A 21,957-nucleotide genomic window follows, 5' to 3' on the forward strand; every position below is an offset into this window, starting at 1 on the left:
AGATACCAAATTAATGACTAGTAAATGAAGCAAATTTTAATAACTTTCATTAGAAAATATATAAATTTATCTTCTAAGAAAGTTATATTGCTTTTTAAAATTGAGGTGAAATTCACATGAACCAAGTTAACCATTTTTAAATGTACAATTCACTGGCTTTTACAACACTCACACTGTTGTGCAGCCATCACCTTTAGCTAATTCCAAAACATTTTCATCACTGCCAAAGGAGACCCTATACCCATACTCCACATTCCTCCTGTATTATTTTCACAGTGATACAATTTTTCAGACATTTGCAGTGCTTAATTCTTTCTCTTATTTCATTCTTTTGATAAATATTTCACAAAGAAAACTATAGACATTTCATTGTCCTGATGAATAAGTATTTGGATGTATAAGTGCAAATAAATAAAACTGATTCAAACCCCCCTAAGGACGGGAAGAAGGCAAGGATGTCCACTCTTAGCACTTCTGTGTAACACTGTACTGGAGGGTCTAGATAGGGCAATTAGGCAAGAAAAAAAAAAGCACAAAAGGCATCCAGTTTGGAAAAGAAGTAAAACTCTTATTTGCATATGACACAAACTTGTATGTGGAAAAATCCTAAAGAATCCACCAAAGGAGGAAAAAAAAAACTTTTAGAAGTAATAAATGAGTTCAGCAAGACTTCAGGACACAAAATCAATGTATTCAAGTCAATTGTATTTCTATAGAGTAACAATGAACAAGTAAAAATGAAATTAAGAAAATTCCACTTAAAACAGCATCAGGAGTTCCCGTCGTGGCGCAGTGGTTAACGAATCCGACTAGGAACCATGAGGTTGCGGGTTCGGTCCCTGGCCTTGCTCAGTGGGTTAATGATTCGGCGTTGCCGTGAGCTGTGGTGTAGGTTGCAGGCGCGGCTCGGATCCCGCGTTGCTGTGGCTCTGGTGTAGGCTGGTGGCTACAGCTCTGATTGGACCCCTAGCCTGGGAACCTCCATATGCCGCGGGAGCGGCCCAAGAAATAGCAACAACAACAACAACAAAAAAAGACAAAAAGACAAAAAAACAAACAAACAAACAAACAAAAAAACAGCATCAAAAAGAATAAAACATTAGAAATAAGTTTAATAAAAAGGCAAGACTTGCATATTGAAAACTACAAAGCAGCAAAGCATGGATGAAAGAAATTAAAGAATACTTAAATAAATAGAAACACATCCCATGTTCCTAGTTTGGAAGGCTTAATATTAAGATGGCAACATTCACCAAGTTGATCTAAAGACTTAAAGCAATTCCTCTCAAATCCCAGCTTGACTTCAAAACCTACCACAAAACTACAGTAGTGTGGGACTGGTCTTAGGATAGACATATAGATTAAAATAATAGAATGGAGTATAGAGATAAACCTTCACATTTATAATCAACTGACTTTCAACAAGGATGCCAAGGAAATTCAATGGAGAAATAACAGTCTTAAAAGGTGTTAGGACAACCGGATATCCACATGAAAAAGAATGAATCATATGGATCAAAGAACTAAATGAAAGAGCTAAAACAAAAACTATTAGAAGAAAATGTAAGTATAAATCTTCATGACTTTGCTAGGTAAAGCCTTCTTAGAGATAACACCAAATATACAAACAACTAAAGAAAAGATAAACTTCATCAAAATTTTAAAATGTGCTTCCAAAGACACCACTAAGCAAGTGAAAATATGAGAAAATATTTGCAAATCATATCTGATAAGGGACTCGTAACATCACTATTAGAGAAATGCAAATCAAAACCACAAAAACCTCTTAATACCCACTAGAATAGCTCAAATCAAAAAGATAAGTGCTAGTGAGGATATGGAGAAATTAGAACACCCACACATTGGTGGAATTATAAAAAGGGATAGCCACTTGAGAGAACAGTTTAGCAGTCATTCAAAATGTTAAACCAAGTTTCCAAATGACCCAGCAATTCCATTCCTAAGTATATAATACACCTCCCCCAGAACTGAAAATGTATGTGCACACAAGAATTGTACAAATATTCATAGTAATACTATTTATTATAGACAAAAAGTAGAAATCCAAATGTCTCTTAACTAATGGATAAACAAAAGTGATAGTTTCAAGCAACGGAACATTACTTGACAATAAAAAGGAATGAAGTATGTTACAACATGGATATAAAACTTGAAAGCATTAAGCCAGTCATTAAAGGCCATGGTTCCATTTCTATGAAATGGCCAGAATAGGCAATCTATAGGTGTAAAGTAGACATGAATGCCAGGTGCTAGAGAGTGAGGAAAGGAAGCACAGGGTTGCTAATGGGTATAGGGCTTTTTTTTGTGGGGAGAACTGTTTTAAAAACAGTGATAGTGGTGATGGTTGCATAACCGTGAATATAGAATATAGCTGACCCTTGAACGAAGCAGGGGTTAGGAGCACTGACTTCCCCGTGCAGTTAAAAATGAGTTTAACTTTATAATCAACCCTCAGTATCCAGGGTTCTGCATCCTCAGGTTCAACAAACAGTGGATTGTGTGGTACTGCAGCATTCATTTAGTGAAAGAAATCCACATGAGTGGACCCATACAATTCAAACCTGTGCTGTTCAAGTGTCCACTGTATACTGAAAACCCACTGAACTGAATATTTACAAAGGGTAAATTTTATGTATGTGAATTATAGCTTAGTAAAGCTGTTCATTTTAAAAAATGAGTTCAAAAGTGTTCATATAGGAGTTCCCATTGTGGCTCAGGGGTTAACAAATCTGATTAGGAACCATGAGGTTGCGGGTTCGATCCCTGGCCTTGCTCAGTGGGTTAAGGATCCAGCATTGTGGTGAACTGCGTTGTAGGCTGCAGACTCAGCTCGGATCCCACGTTGCTGTGGCTGTGGTGTAGGCTGGCGGCTACAGCTCCAATTGGACCCCTAGCCTGGGAATCTCCATATGCCGCAGGAGCGGCCCAAGAAATGGCACAAAGACCAAAAAAAAGTGCTCATATAATGTCCAAATTTTAATAACCTCAAGTGCAATAAAAAATAAATTCATACAATATTAAAATAAGTTGAGATTAACATTGTTTTTATTGGTTCCAAACTATCAGAAGTTAAAATTCCCAAATGTTAGTTTGAGGTTTATAAATGCTTACATGTAGTGCTTTAGCAATAACTTCTCCACCTTCGGGCCCAATGTCATTAAACATAAGGTTTAAGTAAATGAGATTATGTTGTTTCTATAATAAAGAGAGAAAAGAAGCTATTATAGGTGTTTTATTAGAAATCTATCAACAATATATAAGAGCTCCTCTTATTTAATTTGCTTTTTAGGGCTGCTCCCACAGCATTTGGAAGTTCCCAGGCCAGAGGTCAGATAGGCACTACAGCTGCCAGCCTATACCACAGCCACAGCAACGCAAGATCCAAGCTGCGTCTGCGACCTACCCCATAGCTCACAGCAATGGCGGATCCCCAACCCACTGATCCAGACTAGGATCGAACCTGCATCCTCATGAATAGTAGTCAGATTTGTTTCCACTGTACCATGACGGTAGCTCCTTAAGAGCTCCTTTTAAAGTACAAGTGTTTACCTCCAAAGAAAATCTTCATAATTAGGAAATATTGAGGTCCAGAAAAAAGAAAATATTATTAAGAGAAAAAAATCAATATTCTTATTTAAACATAAATATAATTGCAACATAAAGAAAAAGACTGGAATTCGCTGTGGTGCAGTGGGTTAAGGATCCAGCGTAGGTTGCAGCTGCAGCTAGGGTTTGATTCCTGACCTGGGAATTTCTATATGCCTAGGCATGGCCAAAGAAGAGAAAAAAGAAAAGAAAAAGACTGCATTTTTATTTTAGGGCCGCAGGCGCCAGGCTAGGGAGTGGAACTGGAGCTGCAGCTACCAGCCTACGCCACAGCTATAGCAATGCCAGATCCAAGCTACATCTTCAGTCTATGCCACAGCTCACAGCAGCACTGGATCCTTAACCCACAGAGTAGAGCCAGGGATCGAACTTGCATCCTCATGGGTACAAGCTGGGTTTGTTTCCGATGAGCCACAATGGGAACTCCTAAGACTATATTCATTTGTGATCAATGATTCAAAGTATGGATGTCCTTTATGTATTTATATGTACAAGTTTGTAAAATATGACTGATGAGGCTCTAGGTACCAGCTTTACTGAGACCAAGTACACAAATGGGTTTTTAGTGTACTTCAATTGTTATAAATATAGCACAGTCAGGACCCTTGAGATTTTGCAAAACTATTGTTTCTTGTGTGTGTCATTAGACTTGGTAACTTCACCATAAACAAAACCAAGAACATTTTCATGGCAATGATTTTTGCAGCATTTTTATTTGTGGTTGCTAAAAATAACTTGGTTACTTCATTTTTTTTAACCTTCACTCCATCCTTACATTTTGCATCATTTCATGGATATGAGAATTTTAAGATCATTTTAAGCTCTTTAGAAGTACTTGCAACAGATGAGAATGGGACAAACAAATAGGACATTAAATAGCCAATTTAAAGGAGGAATAAAAAATGATACATGCTGCTTTACACATTTTAACTAAAAATACAGACATACACACATATGTGCCAATTTTCCAAGGTTGAAACAGAGCCTTTTCTTTAAGGATACCTATTCTGACTGGTGGACCACACTGTCTTTCTCAAATGAAATACAACCATAAAGCAGCATTTCAGCTTGGGTGTCTCCAAAGTGAAGTCTGCAAAAAAAGGGGGGGGGGGGTTAACTTAAGCAGGCCAGGGGTGCTGAAGCTCTGCACATTCCAAAGAAAGGTCTGGTGCTTAACTGGGTCCTGAGAGAAAAAAAAAAAAAAGAACAAAACAAAACTAAGAACATTTTGTGGTTAAAAAAAAAAAATACCTGAAGCAGTTTTGCAGCATAGTATGCACCAACATCACTTATCCGGTTATATCTAACATCCAAACCTGAAGAACACAGAGGAATAGAAGCTGATGTTCTTTCTCATGAATACTTAAAATCAGGAAGATGAAAGCAGGAACGAATGATTTTTAAGGATACATACCATTAATATATGGATTATTCTTTAAAATTCTGCAAAGAATCCAAAAATCTTCACCTGTTATTCTTTCTACCATCATTAAGCGACTATTACCAGCAATGTTTACTGTGATTCCTTCCAATCTGTTAAAATATTTAAAAAAGTAAAGAAATAAAGGTATTTTTCCTTCATGTTAGGTAGTACCATCATGGATAGCATTTTACTGGAATCAAGTACATACCACAATACAGATTTATACCAAATACTTTAAAACTAGAGCTTTTGCAAAGCACTGTAATATATAATTTCTCAACCACAAGAAAACACAAGCATTCCCACTTGATAATGACACTGAAGACTTTGATGATTTGCATAAATAAACCAAGTTCACAGGAGTTAAGGACAACTCCCTGGTGACTAGGAGACTGCCAGTAAACTCCACTACCTCTAAGACCTAACTAATCAATCATCGACTATAAATCAAAAAGTAATGTCCATTTTATCAAGCATTTGCAAATGGCTTTCAAATCACTCAGTATGTCAAGATTTTCACACAGCTGAATATTGCTGATTTAATCAAGTATTTGTCTTCCTTACCCCTTTCCAATTTCTTCATCTACTTCTTGGAGTATGTGTAATATAAAAGGTTTAACTTCCTGGGACTTTTCCATACATAGCTCACAATAATATTCTTGGAGACTGCCAGTAAGTTCTGCAACTTTTGAAAAATAAATATAAAAACAAAGAAATGGAAATAAATGCACTACACTTCACCACACATAAATTATACCAGGAGCTTCCTACCCCACCCCAAAATTAGACTTCTTTCAAAGATAAAAATGTGTGTGTGTACAGAGTTGGGGACAGACCTGCGGGAAGCAAAGGAGACAATATTAAGAATAGATAAAGACAGAGTTCCCATTGTGGCTCAGTGGGTTAAGAATCTGACTAGTCTCCATGAGGATACAGGTTCGATCCCTGGCCTTTCTCAGTGGGTTAAGGATCTGGCACTGCAACAAGCTGCAGTGCAGGTCACACATGCACCTTGGATCTGGCATTGATGTGGCTGTGGCTTAGGCCCGCAGCTCCGATTTGACCCCTAACCCAAGAACTTTCATATGCCAGAGGTGCAGCTGTAAAAAGAAAAAACAATTAGAGAAAGAGAAGCAAAATAAAAGGAATGGGAGAGAAGAAAAATGCTGTTTGGAGAACTAGGGCCATAGAAGCACCCCTGAGGGTGGGCAGACACTAAGTTAGAAGTGACACAAAGAACTAAACTCTGTTATGTAACAGGCCTGGCAGCTAAGGAAAAGAATGTCCAGAGAAATTATTTTGTCTAAAACCATACAACCAGTAAAGGCAGAATACAGAATCAAATTGACTCCAAAGCCTCTTTCCACTCTGCCACATGGACTAGGACTAGGGTGACCCAAGGTTGCTTACAATGACTTCAAATAAAGATAATTTTATCAGAGATTCTGAACTCAAAGGGGTTCTGAAAACTCAAGTCGAACAAGCTTCTTGGATAACCTCTACACCATACAAGTTGATGGCATCTCTGAATCTATATTCTCTGACTGTTCTTCCTAACACCAAGTTGAAGCCTGGCTCATAGATGCATTTCACCTACCCTGAGTTTCCATTTCCTCTTTCTAAAGGTGATTTTTCCCTGTCCTGTCCTTAATAAGGAAAACAGAAACAAAACAGGAGTTGAGATCTTCTTCCTCTGTAATACCTGCAGCTTTCCTTAGTGGTGTTACTGTTTTCAATATTACCTTTAAAACATTATTTTTGTGGCCCAGACCTTCTGGGGTGGAAGGTATGCTGACTCTTTTCTTAGAAGCACACACTACTGTCTTTGTTTTCTGTCCTACCTTTTATGTATGTGTGTCTCCTTAAGAGTCTATGCCCAAAGAGATATTTAAAGTGCTAAAAGGAAAAAATATGCAACCTAGAATACTCTATCCAGCAAGAATATCATTTAAAATAGAAGGGGAAATAAAAATTTTTTCCAACAAACAAAAACTAAAAGAATACAGCAACATAAAACCCAGGTTAAAAGAAATACTGAAAGGGTTTCTCTAAACCAAAAAGAAAGGAAGGAAAGGGAAGAAAAAAGAAAATAAAAGAAAAAAAAAAAAGAAGAAGAGGAAGAACTAGGACTGAGGAAACCGCAATCAGAGAGCAGTCACTCAAATAAGCCAGCATACAGATTTAATCATGAACATGCTTCAAACAAAATAAAATTAAAAAGAAAAAAATAAAAAAGAGTCATCAAAACCATAAAATGTGGGCAAGGGGTGTTAGGAAATAAATAACCCTTTTTGTTTGTTTGTTTGTATGTTTCTCTTCTTAATTTTAATATAGTAATGAAGGGTTTGAACTTACAGGACCATCAGGCTAAAACACACAATTATGGGAAGGGGTTAGCATACTTAAAAAACAGGGCAACCACAAGCCAAAACCAAATATTGCATTCGCAAAAAAATGAAAAAAAAAATACACTCAAGCAGATGATAACAGGAGACCATCCAACCAAAAAAAAAAAAAAAAGAAAGGAAGAATGGAGAACCATAGAATCAACTGGAACACGAGGTTCAAAATGGCAATAAATAATCATCTATCAATTAAATTATCACCTTAAATGTCAACGGACTAAATGCCCCAATCAAAAGACACAGAGTGGCTGAGTGGATAAAAAGGCAAAAACCTTCAATATGCTGCCTACAAGAAACTCACCTTAGGACAAAGGATAAATATAGATTGAAAGTGAAAGGGTGGGGAAAAATATTTCACGCCAATAGACATGACAGAAAAGCAGGAGTCACAACACTCATATCAGACAAAATAGACTTTAAAACAAAAGACATAAAGAAAGACAAAGAAAGACACTATTTAATGATTAAGGGATCCATCCAAGGAGAGGATGTTACTATCGTCAACATATATGCCCCAAATACAGGAGCACCCAGATACATACAACAAATATTAACAGACATAAAGGGAGATATTGATGAGAATACAATCATAGTAGGAGACCTTAATACGCCCCTCACATCAACGGACAGATCCTCTAGACAGAAAATCAATAAAGCAACAGAGATCCTAAAGGAAACAATAGAAAAGTTAGACTTAATTGATATCTTCAGGACACTACATCCAAAAAAATCAGAATACACATTCTTCTCAAATGCTCATGGAACATTCTCAAGAATCGACCACATACTGGGACACAAAGCTAACCTCAATAAATTTAGGAGCATAGAAATTATCTCAAGTATCTTCTCTGACCACAATGCCATGAAATTAGAAATCAACCATGGGAAAAGGAAAGAGAAAAAACCTACTACATGGAGACTAAACAACATGCTACTAAAAAACCAATGGGTCAATGAGGAAATCAAGAAGGAAATTAAAAAATACGTTGAAACAAATGATAATGAAGACACAACCTCTCAAAACCTATGGGATGCTGCGAAAGCAGTGCTCAGAGGGAAATTTATAGCAATACAGGCATTTCTCAAAAAAGAAGAAAGATCCCAAATTGACAACTTAACCCTCAACCTAAATGAACTAGAAAAAGAAGAATAAAAAAGACATAAAGTCAGCAGAAGGAAGGAAATTATAAAGATCAAAGAAGAAATCAATAAAATAGAGACTCAAAAAACAATAGAGAAAATTAATAAAACCAAGTGCTGGTTCTTTGAAAAGGTAAACAAAATTGACAAACCCCTGGCCAGACTCACTAAAAAGAGGAGAGAAAGAACCCAAATAAACAAAATTATAAATGAAAAAGGAGAAATCACAACGGATACAGCAGAAATACAAAAATCCATAAGAGAATACTATGAACAACTATATGCCAACAAGTTTGACAATCTGGAAGAAATGGACAATTTTCTAGAATCTTACAGCCTGCCAAAACTGAATCAAGAAGAAACAGACCAACTGAACAGACCGATCACTAGAAATGAAATCGAAGATGTCATAAAAACACTCCCTACAAATAAAAGTCCAGGACCAGATGGCTTCACAGGCGAATTCTATCAAACATATAAAGAGGAATTGGTGCCCATCCTCCTTAAACTCTTTCAAAAGGTTGAAGAAGAAGGAATACTCCCAAAGACATTCAAATGATGCCACCATCACCCTCATTCCAAAACCAGACAGAGATACCACCAAAAAAGAAAACTATTGGCCAATATCTTTGATGAATATAGATGCAAAAATTCTCAACAAAATCTTAGCCAACCGAATCCAACAACATATCAAAAAAATTATACACCATGACCAGGTAGGGTTCATTCATCCCAGGTTCACAAGGATGGTTCAACATACGCAAATCAGTCAACATCATACACCACATTAACAAAAAAAAAAGTAAAAAATCATATGATCATCTCAATAGACGCAGAAAAAGCATTTGACAAAGTCCAACATCCATTCATGATCAAGACCCTCGCCAAAGTGGGTATAGAGGGAACATTCCTGAACATAATCAAGGTCATTTGTGACAAACCCACAGGAAATATAATACTCAATGGGGAAAAACTGAAAGCCTTCTCACTCAAATCTGGAACAAGACAGGGATGCCCACTCTCACCACTGCTCTTCAACATAGTTTTGGAAGTCCTAGCCACAGCAATTAGGCAAACAAAAGAAATAAAAGGCATCCAAATAGGAAGAGAAGAGATAAAACTGTCACTGTATGCAGACAACATGATACCATACATAGAAAACCCTAAGGACTCAACCCCAAAACTACTTGAACTGATTAATAAATTCAGCAAAGTAGCGGGATATAAGATTAACATTCAGAAGTCAGTTGCATTTCTCTATACCAGCAATGAAATATTAGAAAAGGAATACAAAAATACAATACCTTTTAAAATTGCACCTCACAAAATCAAATACCTCGGAATACACCTGACCAAAGAGGTAAAGGATTTATATGCCGAGAACTATAAAACTTTATTCTTTCTTTCTTTCTTTATTTTTTATTACTCAAATGAATTTATCACATCTGTAGTTGTATAATGATCATAACAATATGATTTCACAGGATTTCCATCCCACAGCCCAAGCACATCCCCCCACACCCCCAAACTGTCTCCTCCAGAGACCATAAGTTTTTCAACGTCTGTGAGTCAGCATCTGTTCTGCAAAGAAGTTCCGTCTGTCCTTTTTTCAGATTCCACATATCAGTGAAAGCATTTGATGTTGGTGTCTCATTGTATGGATGACTTCACTTAGCATGATAGTTTCTAGGTCCATTCATGTTGCTAAAAATGCTGGTATTTCGTTCTTTTTGATGGCTGAGTACTATTCCATTGTGTATATGTACCACCTCTTCTTGATCCACTCCTCTGTCGATGGACATTTAGGTTGTTTCCATGTCTTGGCTATTGAAAGTAGTGCTGCAATGAACATTGGAGTCCATGTGTCTTTGCGAGTCATGGTTTTCCCTGGATAGATGCCCAGGAGTGGGATTGCTGGGTCAAATGGTAGGAGAACTATAGAACTTTAATCAAAGAAATCAAAGAAGATGTAAAGAAATGGAAAGATATTCCATGTTCCTGGATTGGGAAAATCAATATTGTAAAAATGGCCATACTACCCAAAGCAATCTACAGATTCAATGCAATCCCTATCAAATGACCCATGACATTTTTCACAGAACTAGAACAAACAATCCAAACATTTATATGCAACCACAAAAGACCCAGAATCGCCACAGCAATCCTGAGAAACAAAAACCAAGCAGGAGGCATAACTCTCCCAGACTTCAAGAAATACTACAAAGCCACAGTCATCAAAACAGTGTGGTGCTGGTATCAAAACAGACAGACAGACCAATGGAACAGAATAGAGAACCCGGAAATAAACCCTGACACCTATGGTCAAATAATCTTTGACAAGGGAGGCAAGAACATCAAATGGGAAAAAGAAAGTCTATTCAGCAAGCATTGCTGGGAAACCTGGACAGCTGCATGCAAAGAAATGAAACTAGAACACACCCTCACACCATGCACAAAAATAAACTCAAAATGGCTGAAAGACTTAAATATACGACAGGACACCATCAAACTCCTAGAAGAGAACATCGGCAAAACACCCTCTGACATCAACATCATGAATACTTTCTCAGGTCAGTCTCCCAAAGCAATAGAAATTAGAGCAAAAATAAGCCCGTGGGACCTCATCAAACTGAAAAGCTTTTGCATAGCAAAGGAAACCCAAAAGAAAACAAAAAGACAACTTACAGAATGGGAGAAAATAGTTTCAAATGATGCAATGGACAAGAGCTTAATCTCTAGAATATATAAGCAACTTATACAACCCAACAGCAGAAAAGCCCATCAATCAATGGAAAAATGGGCAAAAGACCTGAATAGACTGTTCACCAAAGAAGATATATAGATGGCCAGCAAACACATGCAGAAATGCTCAGCATTGCTGATTGTAAGAGAAATGCAAATCAAAACTACCATGAGATACCACCTCACACCAGTCAGAATGGCCATCATTAATAAATCCACAAATAACAAGTGCTGGAGGGGCTGTGGAGAAAAGGGAACCCTCCTGCACTGCTGGTGGGAATGTCAACTGGTACAGCCACTATGGAGAACAGTTTGGAGATACCTTAGAAATCTATACATAGAACTTCCATATGACCCCACAATCCCACTCTTGGGCATCTATCCAGACAAAACTCTACTTAAAAGAGACACATGCACCCGCATGTTCATTGCAGCACTATTCACAAGAGCCAGGACATGGAAACAGCCCAAATGTCCATCAACAGAGGATTGGATTAGGAAGAAGTGGTATATGTACACAATGGAATACTACTCAGCCATCAAAAAGAATGGCATCATGCCATTTGCAGCAACATGGATGGAGCTAGAGAATCTCATACTGAGTGAAATGAGCCAGAAAGACAAAGACAAATACCATATGATATCACTTATAACTGGAATCTAATATCCAGCACAAATGAACATCTCCACAGAAAAGAAAATGATGGACTTGGAGAAAAGACTTGTGGCTGCCCGATGGGAGGGGGAGGGAGTGGGAGGGATCGGGAGCTTGGGCTTATCAGACACAACTTAGAATAGATTTACAAGGAGATCCTGCTGAGTAGCATTGAGGACTTTGTCTAGATACTCATGTTGCAACAGAACAAAGGGTGGGGGAAAAATGTAATTGTAAGGTATACATGTAAGGATAACTTGATCCCCTTGCTGTATAGTGGGGAAAAAAAAAAAAAAAAAAAGAGTCTATGCCCAGAGATCTCACTACTCAACCCAAAGTCTTCAGGATCCAGCTTCTCTAGGTCTCCATGTCTCAAAGATGTCCTTTGCTGAGTGGATTTCCTCACTATATGAACTAATGAGTTTTCTAAACAAATGTGAAAAATAAGATTTAAAATGAGGAGCCTTGTATTAAAATTGAAAGAAATAAACTGTTCTTATAGTTTTTAATTTAAAAAAAATTTTTTTTTTCAGCCACATCTGTGGCATATGGAAGTTCTCTGGCCAGGGAACAAACCTGAGGCACAATAGTGACCTAAGCCACTGCAGTGACAATGCCAGATCCTTAATCCTTTTTCTTCTTCTCTATCCTTTTTTCCCAGTTAACATTGTGCACAGTTTTGCCATGTCATTAGATATTCTCTGAAAATTTTTAATAGCAGCATAATTCGTCTTATGGATGGATGTCCATAAGAAATCTTTCACTTACTCTATATAAACAGATAAACAACAAAGACCTACTAAACAGCCCAGGTAACTATATTCAATATCTTGTAATAACATACCATGGAAAGGAATCTGAAAAAGAGTATACATATCTATATGTATAACTGAATCACTTTGTACACCTGAAACTGACAACATTGTAATTCAAGTATATTTCAATTTAAAAATTTTTTAGGAAATCTTTCATTTATTTTAGGAAATTTTCATGCTTTTAAATAATATTTCAGCACAGTATTTCCCAAACTATGTTGTCTGTAATACTAATTATAAAACAATCAAAGACACTCTAAATAGAATGGTATTTACTCTCAAATAAGTTTGAGAAACACTGAATTAAACAATGCTAAACAGATTCCTATTCTCAGCACCTTTAAAACTCTCAGGTGCACAAAGACTCCTCAAATTGTTGAGCCTGGAGCAGAGGGAGGATAAAAATCCTCCAGACTTAGGACTTAGGTGACCAGAGTTAACATGGAATGCAATACAAAAAAGAAAAAGAAAGAAAGAAAAAGGAGTTCCAGTCGTAGCTCAGTGGTTAACAAACTGGACTAGTAACCATGAGGTTGTTGCGGGTTCGATTCCTGGCCTTGCTCAGTGGCTTAAGGATCCGGTGTTGCTGTGGTATAGGCCGGTGGCTACAGCTCCAATTGGACCCCTAGCCTGGGAACCACCATATGCCACTGGAGCGGCCCTAAAAAGACAAAAAAAAAAAAAAAATTCTACTTTAGTGTCTCAACAGAAAGCAAAGTAGATCTCAAATAGATTTACTTGTTGGAGCTGGGCTTCCACTGGATTTCTTTCCTCTCTCTGGCTACTACCTTCCTTGGTACTAAAAATGTTAACAAAAAGTTCAGAAATGAAGAACTGATTGAAATACAGAGGTGTTTATTTGGGGTTTGTTAGGACTGGAGACTGGGAGCCACATATTCCAGAAGCACTTGAATTGTGCTCCACCAGACTACAAAATGGTGGAGGCTTATAAAAGCAGAAAAACAAAACCACAAGGATACATAAATTATCTGTCAAGAATTAGGATTGGAATGGGCAATAAATAACAGTGTTGGTAAACAAGGATTTGGTTGGGAGTTTGAAATGATTACAAAGTTGCAAAGGTGGGAGGAAATTTGAAACTATAAGGTTGCAGCTAGCCCAGCTACAAGCAGATATTGTTTTGACAACAGGGGGTAGTGTCCTTGAGTTTGACACACTTCAGAGAAATTCAAGTCCTCAGGGATGAAGGAATGCATCTGAAACCACATGCATAATGGCCAACAGGATCCATTTTGGTTGCCTAAATTCACAGTTTCTCTATTTTGATTTTTAAATGTTCTTAAACGTCATCAAAGAGAAGAGGTAGGATTGCCCTGAGAACTTCTCTGAGGTTCATTGCCTGATCTCAGCTGGCCAAACCACATCCAGGAAAATTCATGCTTTTAGGAAAGCATGAAGGAATCTCAGAGCCCAAGCTAAATGTAGCTAAAGAAATTTACAAGAATATTCATATTTAGGAGTTCCCGTCATGGCACAGTGGTTAACGAATCCGACTAAGAACCATGAGGTTGCAGGTTCGATCCCTGGCCTTGCTCAGTGGGTTAAGGATCTGGCGTTGCCATGAGCTGTGTGTTGCAGACACAGCTCGGATCCCGCGTTGCTGTGGCTCTGGCGTAGGCCGGTGGCTACAGATCCAATTAAACCCCTAGCCTGGGAATCTCCATATGCCATGGAAGCGGCCCTAGAAAAGGCAAAAAGACAAAAAAAAAAAAAAAAAGAATATTCATATTTAATTACCTGGCCATTGATTTAAAGTATTTTAAAGCTTTAGCTATATTTTCTTGTTACTATCTCTTTTCTTTAAAATTCACCTAAGTATTGTATGTCAGGATTCTATGGCACCAATAATTTATTTCCTATACTGCATCCATATTAGGAAAACCAGTCCTCAAATAGTAAAGCAAAAACTAGGAATGACCAATTACACAAGAAGATGTCAAGAATCTAACCTAGATTTCATTTTTCATCCACACCTAAGACTGAATTCCAAATAATTTTCACCTAGCAGCACATTTCAAAATTTCTAGACAAGAGCTCATCTCGGAGGTGGTTCTCAATACCCTCCTGTCCTGGAACAGTCAAGTACTGGGAAATCCAAGGATTGAGGGTGAGTCAGACTTGGGCGCCCATCCGGAACGGCTGTGTGATGCTGAACAAGTTACTTAAATTTTTTTCAATCTTAAACTTCCTCTTACTCTAAAAGCAGAGCATAACAATACCCATCTTTAAGTGCTGTGAGGAATACGCGAGGCTTCTGAAGCAGTTTCGTAGCTACAAGCACACAATTGTGCAAAACGAAAAAGATGGAGAGAGAAGGGGTGTCCAAGCTACGCTTAACTTGCTACAAGATCATTCATGAGTGCAGAAATACTTAAAACCCAGGTGGGGAGCTCCCATTGTGGCTCTGTGAGTTAAGACCCAACATTGTCCTCATGAGGATGTCAGATCCCTGGCCTCGCTCAGCGAGTTAAGGATCTGGCATTGGCGCAAGCTCCAGGTAGGTCACAGATGTGGCTCCATCCCGTGTTTCTGTGGCTGTGGCATGGGCCTCAGTTGCATCTCTGATTTGACTCCCCTGGCCTGGGAACTTCCATATGCCGCAGGTGCTGCCATTAGAAAAAAAAAAAAAAAAAAACCAAAACAGAGTTCCCTTTGTAGTGCAGGGGAAGCGAGTCCGACTAGGAACCATGAGATTGGGGGTTCAATCCCTGGTCTTGCTCAGTGGGTTAAGAATCCAGCGTTGCCATGAGCCGTGGCGTAGGTCGCAGACGCTGCTGGGATCTGGCGTTGCTGTGGCGGAGGCCGGCAGGTGCAGCTCTGTTTAGAGCCCTAGCTTAGGAACCTCATATGCAGCGGGTGAGGCTCTTAAAAAAGAAAAAAGAAAGAAACCCCCCAAAAAACAAAAAAAACAGGTGGCACAGAGGTGCAAAGTGCAGTTTCCAGACCCTCTCGCCGCCTGGGCCCTGCTCTGTGGGGACTTCCCAAGAAGGGCCCCAAGAAGTTTATCCAGACAAACTTCTCCGAGTTGACGACACACTTTACTTCACAGGACAACCTACCGTGCTCCAGGACAGCTCAACTGCCCTGGGATGTTGGGGCTCCCCTCCAGCCTGCCAGCGTTTGGAGGCGCCCAGAAGTTGCGGCCACGGCTTGGGTTACCGGGGACACCCGACCTCCGGGCCACCTCTGGCGCGAAACCTGCTCAGAAGAATAGGTCTGGCCCTGAAGCCCTTCCCGCGTTTCGTCTGGGCCCTGGCCGGCGCCGAAGGACACCCCATTTCTTACCGTTACCGACAGCCGCAGCCCAGACCGGGGTAGGGGTCGTAGCGGGGGCGGGTGTCATGGACCCCGACTCTGGCCTGGCCTCCGCTCGGTGTTGCATGGTCTTGGCACCCCGCCGGCGGCGGCGACGTTGTTGTCATGACGACCGCGCGCGTGCGCCAGCCCCACCCCCGGAAGGCAGGCAAACTGGGCCTGGAGCAGACCCACCCTTGGAACTTGGGACCTTGGGACCTTGATCGCTGGCCCTAGCCAGTGGAGCCGACCTCTGCCAATACACGCTTGGCTCCTGAGGCCTAACTGAGCAGGCAGTGCCCGCGGAGGCTCTTTGGTCACCCCGTCTGGGTCCAGGTCACCTGCCCTGGGTTAAAGACACACTAAAGGAGAGCACCTCCGCTCCTTTGCGGAGAAGTTTTTGAAGTTTAGAGGCACGGCTGCTGGGTCGGAGAAGTTTTTGAAGTTTAGAGGCACGGCTGATGGGTCAGGATACAAAGACAATTATGACACAGTACGCTCCCCCAAAGTGTGCACATACCTGCGGAGGCCAGGTGCAAAAGCAGAGTGGCACTAGCACGGAAAGGGCACAGAGCTAAGGGAACATAAAGGGGCTTGTAGGTTGGCCTTGTGGAGGGGTGGTGGCATCAGGAAAGGCTCCTTGGAGGAGGTATCATCCTGACTGACCCGGGTGAACCTGCCAGAGTAGAACTGCCTTGTGCTTTTTGGAGACGTGCAGGTATTTGGGGGCTGCTCAGATGAGCACAGACTCGTGTGTGTGTGTGTGTGTGTGTGTGTGTGTGTGTGTGTGTGTCTTGGGCATCCTCTAATAAGCACAGCTGTTCTGGGCAGGGCGTTGGACACTCTCACATGAAGAACAGCTGGTAGAGAATGGGTTTGACACCACCTAGGGAAGATGAGGTCTGAAGCTGCCCAGGAGGAATGAGAAGGAGACAGAACCCAGTGATAGTTACAGTAACATGGTCAGGATTTGGTACATGGGCCCCAGGAGAGAAGAAGAGAAAGGAGGGAAGGAAAGAACCTGTTTGGGCCATAGATCAAAGAGAAGGAAATGGAAGGGCCCTGCAGAGGACTCTGGAGCTAGAGACTCATTGCCTGAGAAAAGGTAGGAGGAAGATGCTCACGGTGAAAACAGGCCATTTATGAAAACAGTTCAAAAGTGAAAAACAAAATGTCTGAGTCCTCTCTCTCTCCTGCCACCCCACCAGGCAATTCCACTCCTCTGCCAAGAAACTGGGCCAGGCAAAGCAGAGGTCTCTTGAATCTCTATGTAGCCCACAGATGTTAAGCATCATGAGAAGTATTTCTTCATATTAAACATGATGATGGTAGAAAAGACAATTATATTTTCATTTATCTCATGTGCTACCAACAAAGTGGAGAGGTAGCCTGAAATATTAAAGTGTGAGTGTAGGTACAATTCAGCAATTGCCCTTCCCTATCCCTCCCTTAAATTATTCTGAGTTAAGAAAATAGGGGAAAGTAAAAAGAGGTTGAGGATTCATTAATTGCTGCCCCAGGAGAAGGGAAGAATATTCTCCCATGGGAGCAAGAAGGGCAGAATCAGACGTTTGTTCTAGAGAGTGACTAACAAACAGGGTTGGGACAGAATAAAAGAAAAACAGCTGTGCTTTAACCACACAAATGGCACCTACCCTATCTGCCATAGCAAAACAAAACCAAAAACAGTATTTACACAGAACTGCAGCCCACAGTGTCAAAACGTGTATCAAATAGAAGGCCAAAAACAAACCAACCAAATGTGTAACTTATTTCCATTAGAACATTTCTCATTACCCCCAGTGATTTCCAGATATGGAAGAGGGATGTAGTTTGGAAAAAACAATCCCTGATTGGGAGCTAGGGAGCAGGAGAGAAGGATATTGCCGAACTGTCTGCAAGGAAACAGAGTGGATTTACTGCGTGTTTATGTGTCAAGAACCAAGAGAAAGAGAGAGAGAGAGAGAGAGTGCGAGCAAGAGAGTGAGCGAGCTAATTTAAATCTGAGCTTGCTAGAAGTCAGAACCAAAGAGAATAGGTAAGGTTATTGTCGTTTTACTTCATCCCTCTGTATCCTCTGGAACTGGTTCCAGGACCCACTCTAATATCAACATTTTGGATGCTCAAGTCTCTTATATAAAAGGCATAGTATTTGCACCTAAGCTGTGCAAAGTTACCCCTGTACTACTTATAATAACTAATACAATGTAAATGCTATGTAAACAGTTGTAAATACAATGGAAATTTATGTAAATTGTTGCACTTTGCAAATTCAAGGTTTTCTTTCCTTTTTTTTTATTACTCAAATGAATTTATCACATCTGTAGTTGTATAATGATCACAGGATTTCCATCCCACAGCCCAAGCACATCCCCCCACACCCCCAAACTGTCTCCTCTAGAGACCATAAGTTTTTCAATGTCTGTGAGTCAGCATCTGTTCTGCAAAGAAGTTCCGTCTGTCCTTTTTTCAGATTCCACATGTCAGTGAAAGCATTTGATGTTGGTGTCTCATTGTATGGATGACTTCACTTAGCATGATATTTTCTAGGTCCATCCATGTTGCTAAAAATGCTGGTATTTCATTCTTTTCAATGGATGAGTACTATTCCATTGTGTATATGTACCACCTCTTCTTGATCCACTCCTCTGTTGATGGACATTTAGGTTGTTTCCATGTCTTGGCTATTGAAAATAGTGCTGCAATGAACATTGGAGTCCATGTGTCTTTGCGAGTCATGGTTTTCTCTGGATAGTTGCCCAGGAGTGGGATTGCTGGATCAAATGGTAGTTCTATGTTTAGTTTTCTGAGGCATCTCCATACTGCTTTCCACAGTGGTTGCACCAATTTACAATCCCACCAACAGTGTTTTAGGGTTGCTTTTTCTCCACACTCTCTCCAGCACTTATTGTTTGTAGCCTTTTGGATGCTGGCCTTTCTGGCTGGTGTAAGGTGGTACCTCATCGTGGTTTTGATTTGCGTTTCTCTAATAATGAGTGACGCTTTTAATGTGTTTCTTGGCCATCTGTATGTCTTCTTTGGAGAATTGTCTGTTTAGATCTTCTGCCCATTTTTGGTTGGGGTTATTTGTTTTTTTGGTATGGAGCTGCAGAAGGTGTTTATAAATTTTGGAGATTAATCCCTTGTCAGTCGATTCACTTGCAAAGATTTTCTCCCATTCTGTGGGTTGTCTTTTCAATATGTTTAGGGTTTCCTTTGCTGTGCAGAAACTTTTAAGTTTGAGTAGGTCCCATTTGTTTATTTTTCTTTTTATTGTCAATTCTCTGAGAAGGATCTGAGATGTTGCTGTCGTGTATGTCAGAGAGTGTTTGGCCTATGTTTTCCTCTAAGAGTTTTATACTATCTGGTCTTGTATCTAGGTCTTTAATCCATTTTGAGTTTATTTTTGTGTATGGTGTTAGGGTGTGTTCTAATTTCATTCTTTTCCAGTTTTCCCAGCACCACTTATTGAACAAGATGTCCTTTCTCCATTGTATAGTCTTGCCTCCTTTGTCATAGATGAGTTGGCTATAGGTGTGTGGGTTTAATTCTGGGCTTTCTATCCTGTTCCACTGATCTATAGTTCTGTCTTTGTGCCAGTACCATATTGTTTCGATAGCTGTTGCTTTGTAGTATAGTCTGAAGCCAGGGAGCGTGATTCTTCCAGCTCCATTTTTCTTTTTCAGGATGTCTTTGGCCATTCTGGGTCTTTTGTACTTCCAAACAAACTTTAAAATATTTTGTTCTTGTTCTGTGAAAAAATGTCCTTGGTAATTTGATAGGGATTGCACTGAATCTGTAGCTTGCCTTGGGTAGTATAGTCATTTTGATAATATTAACTCTTCCAATCCACGAGCATGGTACATCTTTCCATCTATTTGTGTCATCTTTGATTTCTTTCATCAGTGGCTTGTAGTTTTCAGAGTATAAATCTTTTGTCTCTTTAGGTAGGTTTACTCCTAGGTATTTTATTCCTTTGGATGTGATGGTAAACGGGATTGCTTCCCTAGCTTCCTTTTCTGCTTTTTCATTGTTAGCATATAGAAACGCTATCGATTTCTGTGTATTGATTTTGTATCCTGCAACTTTGCCAAATTCATTGATAAACTCTAGCAGATTTCTGGTAGAGTCTTTAGGATTCTCTAGGTATAGTATCATGTCATCTGCAAATAGGGATAGTTTTACTTCTTCCTTTCCAATTTGGATTCCTTTTACTTCTCTGATTGCTGTGGCTAGGACTTCCAGAACTATGTTGAAGAGTAGTGGTGAGAGCGGACATCCTTGTCTTGTTCCTGATCTCAGTGGGAATTCCTTCAGCTTTTCACCATTGAGAATGATGTTTGCTGGGGGTTTGTCATTTATGGCCTTTATCATGTTGAGGTAGTTTCCTGTTATGCCCACGTTCTGAAGGGTTTTTTATCAGAAATGGGTGTTGGATTTTGTCAAAGGCTTTTTCTGAGTCTATTGAGGGGATCATATGGTTTCTGTTCTTCAGTTTGTTAATGTGGTGTATCACACTGATGGATTTGCGGATATTGAAGAACCCTTGCATCCCTGGGATAAATCCCACTTGATCATGATGTACAATCCTTTTAATGTATTGTTGGATGCAGGTTGCTAGTATTTTTTTTGAGTATTTTTGCATCGATGTTCATCAGTGAAATTGGCCTGTGGTTTTCTTTTCTTGTGGTATCTTTGTCTGGTTTTGGTACCAGGGTGACAGTGGCCTCATAGAATGAGTTTGGGAGTATCCCTTCCTCTGCAGTTTTTTGACATAGTTTCATAAGGAGAGGTGTTATCTCTTCTCTAAATGTTTGGTGGAATTCACCTGTGAAGCCATCTGGTCCTGGACTTTTGTCTGTTGGAAGTGTTTTAATCACAGTTTCAATTTCAGTTCTTGTGATGGGTCCATTCATCTTTTCTATTTCATTTTGGATTAGTCTTGGAAGATTGTACTTTAAGAATTTGTCCATTTCTTCTAGGTTTTCCATTTTATTGGCATATAGTTGCATGTAGTAGTCTCTTATGATCCTTTGTATTTCTGTGGTGTCCGTTGTTACTTCTCCTTTTTCATTTCTAATTTTATTGACTTGAGTCCTCTCTCTTTTTTTCTTGCTAAGTCTGGCTAGGGGTTTGTCAATTTTGTTGATCTTTTCAAAGAACCAGCTTTTCGTTTCATTGATCTTTTCCATGGTTTTCTTTGTTTCTATTTCATTGATTTCTGCTCTGATCTTTATGATTTCTTTCCTTCTACTAACTTTAGGTCTTGTCTGTTCTTCTCCCTCAAGCTGCTTTAGATGTAAAGTTAGCTTGTTTATTTGGGCTTTTTCTTGTTTCCTGAGGTGGGCTTGTATTGCTATAAACTTTCCTCTTAGAACAGCTTTGGTTGCATCCCATAGGTTTTGGAGTGTCGTATATTTGTTGTCATTTGCTTTTAGGTATTTTTTAATTTCCTCTTTGATTTCTTCAGTGATCCATTGGTTGTTTAGTAGCATGTTGTTGAGTCTCCACGTGTTTGTGTTTTTGGCAGTTTTTTTCTTGTTGTTGATTTCCAGTCGTATAGCATTGTGGTTGGAAAAGATGCTTGATATGATTTCAATTTTCTTAAAGTTACTGAGGGTGGATTTGTAGCCCAGGATGTGATCAATCTTAGAGAATGTTCCATGTGCACTTGAGAAGAATGTGTATTCTGTTGCTTTTGGATGAAATGTCCTGTAAATATCTATTAAGTCCATCTGGTCTAATGCTTCATTCAGGGCCTGTGTTTCCTTATTGATTTTCTGTCTGGTTGATCTGTCCATTGCTGTAAGTTGGGCGTTAAAGTCCCCCACTATG

At 39.5% G+C, this 21,957-nt stretch overlaps 2 protein-coding genes across 4 annotated transcripts in view; one reads left to right on the plus strand and one right to left on the minus strand.

Annotated features, from left to right (window-relative positions):
* LRRC34 (leucine rich repeat containing 34) overlaps positions 1-16,242 on the minus strand; it is a 29,268-nt gene extending 13,026 nt beyond the window's left edge. The window contains exons 1-5 of the mRNA XM_021069763.2: positions 16,114-16,242; positions 5,615-5,735; positions 5,042-5,160; positions 4,879-4,943; positions 3,133-3,216 (exon numbers count right to left, since the gene is read on the minus strand). Of these exons, the coding sequence (XP_020925422.2) occupies positions 3,133-3,216; positions 4,879-4,943; positions 5,042-5,160; positions 5,615-5,735; positions 16,114-16,210 (486 nt within the window). The 5' untranslated portion in view covers positions 16,211-16,242. The remainder of the gene's footprint in view (positions 1-3,132; positions 3,217-4,878; positions 4,944-5,041; positions 5,161-5,614; positions 5,736-16,113) is intronic.
* A 17-nt stretch (positions 16,243-16,259) lies between these two features.
* Positions 16,260-21,957, plus strand: part of LRRIQ4 (leucine rich repeats and IQ motif containing 4) — a 32,678-nt gene continuing 26,980 nt past the window's right edge. For 2 of the 3 annotated variants that reach the window (XM_084990244.1, XM_084990246.1), the window contains exon 1: positions 16,260-16,840. The gene's annotated coding sequence lies outside the window, so the exon portion shown is untranslated. Of the gene's footprint in view, positions 18,161-21,957 lie in introns of all 3 variants that reach the window. The other variant, XM_084990245.1, reaches the window with a different exon arrangement.

Source organism: Sus scrofa, chromosome 13 (assembly GCF_054392235.1).
Source record: "Sus scrofa isolate SSC_HxYL_T2T_F1_AM1 chromosome 13, Sscrofa_HxYL_maternal_Yorkshire_Landrace_v2.0, whole genome shotgun sequence".
Taxonomy (NCBI): domain Eukaryota; kingdom Metazoa; phylum Chordata; class Mammalia; order Artiodactyla; family Suidae; genus Sus; species Sus scrofa.